Below are 9182 nucleotides of genomic sequence, written 5' to 3' on the forward strand. Positions count from 1 at the left end.
CAATAACTTTATACCTGGTGGTAGAGACTAAAATCTCTCTCTGTCTCTCTCTCTCTCTCTCTCTCTCTCTCTCTCTCTCTCTCTCTCTCTCTCTCTCTCTCTCTGTCTCTCTCTCTCTCTCTCTCTGTCTCTCTCTCTCTCTCTCTCTCTCTCAATTTCTTTCTCTCGCTAACTCTCTTTCTCTCTCTCTCAGGACGAGGTATGTGTGTGTCCAGTGAGTGTGTATGTGAGGAGGGCTGGACAGGGGAGAGCTGCGGGTGCCCGGTCTCCACGGCAACCTGCCTGCTCAACAATGGGTTGCTATGCAGTGGGCGTGGCAGGTGTGTCTGTGGCAAGTGTGTGTGTGACGACCATCAACATTCCGGAGCGTTCTGTGAGAGATGTCCCACCTGCCACAGCTCCTGTCAGTCACACTGGTAAGGCTTTAGCTCAGCAGGCCAACACAGTCGGGTGGCTTGCATTCGGTCACGTCACCTCAACCACCCCGTTAATTAATTTAGTAATTTATTAATCTCTCCCCCTCTATCTATCTATCTATCAGGAGGTGTATAGACTGTCACTTGTCTCACGGTCTGTCTCAGAGAAAGGCGGGGCATTGCAACCAGACCTGCACCCCATTGGTGGGTTACGTCAATGGTGTCACAGGTACAATGGGGTCAGGGATTATACCAGAATCACTCACATGTCATGATGGTCTGCGTAAAAATAAATAAAAGAATGTCCATGACATTCGTTCAGTTCATTCTCTCTCTTTCTCTTGTTCAGAGTTGACGGGATAAACATGAATATATTATCTCTCCTGTTAGGTGAGGTATGGCGACAGTGTGTTTATATGAAAGACAACTGCCACTATCGCTTCTACACTGAACTGGTGTCAGGAAATACTCAGCTACACATAAACACACAGCCTGGTGAGACACACACACACACACACACACACACACACACACACACACACACACACACACACACACACACACACACACACACACACACACACACACACACACACACACACACACACACACACACACACACCTCTGTCTCTCTCCCCTCTGTCTCTCTCCCCTCTGTCTCTCTCCCCTCTGTTTCTCTCCCCTGTCTCTCTCCCCGTTCTTCCACCCACTCTCCCCTCTGTCTCTCCCCTCTGTCTCTCCCCCCTCTGTCTCTCTCCCCTCTGTTTCTCTCCCCTGTCTCTCTCCCTGTTCTTCCACCCACTCTCCCCCTCTGTCTCTCCCCCTCTGTCTCTCCCCTCTGTCTCTCCCCTCTGTTTCTCCCCTCTGTCTCTCCCCTCTGTTTCTCTCCCCTGTCTCTCTCCCCATTCTTCCACCCACTCTCCCCCTCTGTCTCTCCCCCTCTGTCTCTCCCCTCTGTCTCTCCCCTCTGTTTCTCTCCCCTGTCTCTCTCCCTGTTCTTCCACCCACTCTCCCCCTCTGTCTCTCCCCCTCTGTCTCTCCCCTCTGTCTCTCTCCCCTCTAGCTCTCTCCCCTCTAGCTCTCTCCCCATTATTCCACCCACTCTCCCCTCTGTCTCCCCCCTCTGTCTCTCCCCTGTCTCTCTCCCCGTTCTTCCACCCACTCTCCCCTCTGTCTCTCCCCTCTGTCTCTCTCCCCTCTGTCTCTCCCCATTCTTCCACCCACTCTCCCCTCTGTCTCTCTCCCCTCTGTCTCTCCCCATTATTCCACCCACTCTCCCCTCTGTCTCTCCCCTCTGTCTCTGTCCCCTCTGTCTCTCTTCCCTCTGTCTCTCCCCTCTCTCTCTCCCCTCTGTCTCTCTCCCTGTCCTCCCACACATTGATATCTTAACTGACCTCTCTCTTCCCCAGCCTCAACCTTCTCCTCTCCCTACTTCCCCCTGTATTCCTGAACCGTCCCAATCCCGGTTGCCGAAGCCAAGTTTCCATGGCAACAGTTATAAATATCAGAGTAGAACTTTAGTGTCTTTGTCTGAGGATGAGCCAGATGTGTGTGTGTCTGTCTGTATCTGTGTTTGTGTGTGTGTGTGTGTGTGTGTGTGTGTAGACAATGTGTCTGTGTGGACAGTGTGTCTGTGTGGACAGTGTGTCTGTGTGGACAGTGTGGACAGTGGTAATAATAATAATAATAATAATAATAATATGCCATTTAGCAGACGCTTTTATCCAAAGCGACTTACAGTCATGCGTGCATACATTTTTAGGTATGGGTGGTCCCGGTACATTGTTAATATTTCAGGGTGAAATATTGGTATGTCCCTCTATACTACAACGTGTAGTACCCACAACTGTGTGTGTGTGTGTCTCCAGAGTGTGAATCCAGAGGGCGGTACATGGGGACGTTTCTCAGTGTGTGTGTGTTGACGTTCCTCCCTGGCCTGGTGATGCTGGCTGTACTGGCGCTGCTGCTGCAGGGACGATCCCTGCCACAGGGTGGTACCACTGACCCACAATACAACCCTACTGGCAAGGTAAGATACTCTAATACTTTAGATACACACAGGAACACACATGATACTCTAATACTTTAGATACACACATGATACTCTAATACTTTAGATACACACAGGAACACACATGATACTCTAATATCTTAGATACACACAGGAACACACGATACTCTAATACTTTATATACACACAGGAACACACATGATACTCTAATACTTTAGATACACACAGGTACACACATTATACTCTAATGCTTTAGATACACACAGGAACACACAATACTCTAATACTTTATATACACACAGGAACACACATGATACTCTAATATTTTAGATACACACAGGAACACACATGATACTCTAATACTTTAGATACACACAGGAACACACATGATACTCTAATACTTTAGATACACACAGGAACACACGATACTCTAATACTTTATATACACACATGAACACACATGATACTCTAATATTTTATATACACACAGGAACACACATGATACTCTAATACTTTAGATACAAACAGGAACACACATGATATCTAATACTTTATATACACACAGGAACACACATGATACTCTAATACTTTAGATACATACAGGAACACACATGATACTCTAATACTTTAGATACACACAGGAACACACATGATACTCTAATACTTTAGATACACACATGATACTCTAATACTTTAGATACACACAGGAACACACATGATACTCTAATATCTTAGATACACACAGGAACACACGATACTCTAATACTTTATATACACACAGGAACACACATGATACTCTAATACTTTAGATACACACAGGAACACACATTATACTCTAATGCTTTAGATACACACAGGAACACACAATACTCTAATACTTTATATACACACAGGAACACACATGATACTCTAATATTTTAGATACACACAGGAACACACATGATACTCTAATACTTTAGATACACACAGGAACACACATGATACTCTAATACTTTAGATACACACAGGAACACACGATACTCTAATACTTTATATACACACATGAACACACATGATACTCTAATATTTTATATACACACAGGAACACACATGATACTCTAATACTTTAGATACAAACAGGAACACACATGATATCTAATACTTTATATACACACAGGAACACACATGATACTCTAATACTTTAGATACATACAGGAACACACATGATACTCTAATACTTTAGATACACACAGGAACACACATGATACTCTAATACTTTATATACTTTATATACACACAGGAACACACATGATACTCTAATACTTTAGATACACACAGGAACACACAATATACTCTAATACTTTAGATACACACAGGAACACACATGATACTCTAATACTTTAGATACACACAGGAACACACTATACTCTAATACTTTATATACACACAGGAACACACATGATACTCGAATATTTTATATACACACAGGAATACACATGATACTCTAATACTTTAGATACATACAGGAACACACATGATACTCTAATACTTTATATACACAGAGGAACACACATGATACTCTAATACTTTAGATACACACAGGAACACACGATACTCTAATACTTTATATACACACACGAACACACATGATACTCTAATATTTTATATACACACAGGAACACACATGATACTCTAATACTCTAGATACAAACAGGAACACACATGATATCTAATACTTTATATACACACAGGAACACACATGATACTCTAATACTTTAGATACACACAGGAACACACATGATACTGTAATACTTTATATACATACAGGAACACACATGATACTCTAATATTTTAGATACACATAGGAACACACATGATACTCTAATACTTTATATACTTTATATACACACAGTAACACACATGATACTCTAATACTCTAGATACATACAGGAACACACATGATACTCTAATACTTTAGATACACACAGGAACACATGATACTCTAATACTTTAGGTACACACAGGAACACACATGATACTCTAATATTTTATATACACACAGGAACACACATGATACTCTAATACTTTAGATACATACAGGAACACACGATATCTAATACTTTATATACACACAGGAACACACATGATACTCTAATACTTTAGATACACACATGAACACACATGATACTCTAATACTTTAGATACACACAGGAACACACCATACTCTAATACTTTATATACAAACAGGAACATACATGATACTGTAATATTTTAGATACACACAGGAACACACATTATACTCTAATACTTTATATACACACAGGAACACACATGATACTCTAATACTTTAGATACACACAGGAACACACAATACTCTAATACTTTATAAAAAACACAGGAACACACATGCTACTCTAATTCTTCATATACACACAGGAACACACGGTACTCTAATACTTTAGATACATACAGGAACACACATGATACTCTAATACTTTAGATATACACAGGAACACACATGATACTCTAATACTTTAGATACACACAGGAACACACATGATACTCTAAAACTTTAGATACACACATGAACACACATTACACGGTAATACTTTAGATACACACATGATACTCTAAAACTTTATATACAAACAGGAACATACATGATACACTAATATATTTTAGATACACACAGGAACACACATGATACTCTAATACTTTATATACACACAGGAACACACATGCTACTCTAATACTTCATATACACACAGGAACACACGGTACTCTAAGAATGTAGATACATACAGGAACACACATGATACTCTAATACTTTAGATACACACAGGAACACACATGATACTCTAATACTTTATATACACACAGGAACACACACGATACTCTAAAACTTTATATACACACAGGAACACACATGATACTCTAATACTTCATATACACATAGGAACACACAATACTCTAATAAGTTATATACACACAGGAACACAAATGTCCTCTAATACTTTATATACACACAGGAACACACATTATACGGTAATACTTTAGATACACACAGGAACACACAATACTCTAATACTTTAGATACACACAGGAACACACATGATACTCTAAAACTTTATATACATACAGGAACACACATGATACTCTAATACTTTAGATACACATATGATACTCTAATACTTTAGATACACACAGGAACACACATTATAGTCTAATACTTTAGATACACACAGGAACACACATGATACTCTAATACTTTATATACACACAGGAACACACGATACTCTAATACTTCATATACACACAGGAACACACAATACTCTAATACTTTATATACACACAGGAACACAAATGTACTCTAATACTTTAGATACACACATGAACACACATTACACGGTAATACTTTAGATACACACAGGAACACACAATTCTCTAATACTTTATAAAAAACACAGGAACACACATGCTACTCTAATACTTTAGATACACACAGGAACACACATTAAACTCTAATACTTCATATACACACATGAACACACATGATACTCTAATACTTTATATACACACAGGAACAAACATGATACTCTAATACTTTAGATACACAGAGGAACACACATTATAGTCTAATACTTTAGATACACACAGGAACACACATGATACTCTAATACTATATATAGAAACAGGAACACACGATACTCTAATATTTTAGATACACACAGGAACACACATGATATTCTAATACTTTATATACGTTATATACACACAGGAACACACATGATACTCTAATACTTTAGATACACACAGGAACACACATGATATTCTAATACTTTATATACGTTATATACACACAGGAACACACATGATACTCTAATAATTTAGTTACACAGGAAGACACATTATACTCTAATACTTTAGATACACACAGGAACACACATGATACTCTAATACTTTATATACACACAGGAACACACATGATACTCTAATACTTTAGATACACACAGGAACACACATGATACTCTAATACTTTAGATACACACAGGAACACACATGATACTCTAATACTTTATATACACTTAGGAACACACATGATACTCTAATACTTTATATACACACAGGAACACACATGATACTCTAATACTTTATATACACACAGGAACACACATGATACTCTAATACTTTATATACACACAGGAACACACATGATACTCTAATACTTTATATACACACAGGAACACACATGATACTCTAATACCTTATATACACACATGATACTCTAATACTTTATTTACACACAGGAACACACGGTACTCTAATACTTTATATACACACAGGAACACACATGATACTCTAATACTTTAGATACACACAGGAACACACATGATACTCTAATACTTTATATACACACAGGAACACACATGATACTCTAATACCTTATATACACACATGATACTCTAATACTTTATTTACACACAGGAACACACGATACTCTAATACTTTATATACACACAGGAACACACATGATACTCTAATACCTTATATACACACATGATACTCTAATACTTTATTTACACACAGGAACACACACGATACTCTAATACTTTATATACACACAGGAACACACATGATACTCTAATACCTTATATACACACATGATAGTCTAATACGTTATATACACACATGAACACACATGATACTCTAATACTTTATTTACACACAGGAACACACATGATACCCTAATACTTTAGATACACACAGGAAGACACATTATAGTCTAATACTTTAGATACACACAGGAACACACATTATACTCTAATACTTTATATACACACAGGAACACACATGATACTCTAATATTTTAGATACACACAGGAACACACATCATACTCTAATACTTTATATACACACAGGAACACACGATACTCTAATACTTCATATACACACAGGAACACACAATACTCTAATACTTTATATACACACAGGAACACAAATGTACTCTAATACTTTAGATACACACATGAACACACATTACACGGTAATACTTTAGATACACACAGGAACACACAATTCTCTAATACTTTATAAAAAACACAGGAACACACATGCTACTCTAATACTTTAGATACACACAGGAACACACATTAAACTCTAATACTTCATATACACACATGAACACACATGATACTCTAATACTTTATATACACACAGGAACAAACATGATACTCTAATACTTTAGATACACAGAGGAACACACATTATAGTCTAATACTTTAGATACACACAGGAACACACATGATACTCTAATACTATATATAGAAACAGGAACACACGATACTCTAATATTTTAGATACACACAGGAACACACATGATATTCTAATACTTTATATACGTTATATACACACAGGAACACACATGATACTCTAATACTTTAGATACACACAGGAACACACATGATATTCTAATACATTATATACGTTATATACACACAGGAACACACATGATACTCTAATAATTTAGTTACACAGGAAGACACATTATACTCTAATACTTTAGATACACACAGGAACACACATGATACTCTAATACTTTATATACACACAGGAACACACATGATACTCTAATACTTTAGATACACACAGGAACACACATGATACTCTAATACTTTAGATACACACAGGAACACACATGATACTCTAATACTTTATATACACTTAGGAACACACATGATACTCTAATACTTTATATACACACAGGAACACACATGATACTCTAATACTTTATATACACACAGGAACACACATGATACTCTAATACTTTATATACACACAGGAACACACATGATACTCTAATACTTTATATACACACAGGAACACACATGATACTCTAATACCTTATATACACACATGATACTCTAATACTTTATTTACACACAGGAACACACGGTACTCTAATACTTTATATACACACAGGAACACACATTATACTCTAATACTTTAGATACACACAGGAACACACATGATACTCTAATACTTTATTTACACACAGGAACACACATGATACTCTAATACCTTATATACACACATGATACTCTAATACTTTATTTACACACAGGAACACACGATACTCTAATACTTTATATACACACAGGAACACACATGATACTCTAATACCTTATATACACACATGATACTCTAATACTTTATTTACACACAGGAACACACACGATACTCTAATACTTTATATACACACAGGAACACACATGATACTCTAATACCTTATATACACACATGATAGTCTAATACGTTATATACACACATGAACACACATGATACTCTAATACTTTATTTACACACAGGAACACACATGATACCCTAATACTTTAGATACACACAGGAAGACACATTATAGTCTAATACTTTAGATACACACAGGAACACACATTATACTCTAATACTTTATATACACACAGGAACACACATGATACTCTAATATTTTAGATACACACAGGAACACACATCATACTCTAATACTTTAGATACATACAGGAACACACATGATACTCTAATACTTTAGATACACACAGGAACACACAATACTCTAATACTTTAGATACACACATGATACTCTAATACTTTAGATACATATAGGAACACACATGATACTCTAATACTTTAGATACACACAGGAACACACAATACTCTAATACTTTATATACACACAGGAACACACATGATACTCTAATACTTTATATACACACAGGAACACA

At 37.1% G+C, this 9182-nt stretch overlaps 1 protein-coding gene across 1 annotated transcript in view; it reads left to right on the forward strand.

Moving 5' to 3' along the window:
• Positions 1 to 9182, forward strand: part of LOC121572273 (integrin beta-8) — a 33504-nt gene that overhangs the window by 22175 nt on the left and 2147 nt on the right. The window contains exons 12-15 of the mRNA XM_041884291.2: positions 194 to 416; positions 542 to 645; positions 807 to 911; positions 2285 to 2445. Coding sequence (XP_041740225.1) covers positions 194 to 416; positions 542 to 645; positions 807 to 911; positions 2285 to 2445 — 593 coding nt within the window. The remainder of the gene's footprint in view (positions 1 to 193; positions 417 to 541; positions 646 to 806; positions 912 to 2284; positions 2446 to 9182) is intronic.

This window comes from Coregonus clupeaformis, chromosome 8 (assembly GCF_020615455.1).
Source record: "Coregonus clupeaformis isolate EN_2021a chromosome 8, ASM2061545v1, whole genome shotgun sequence".
In the NCBI taxonomy this organism is placed as follows: Eukaryota; Metazoa; Chordata; class Actinopteri; order Salmoniformes; family Salmonidae; genus Coregonus; species Coregonus clupeaformis.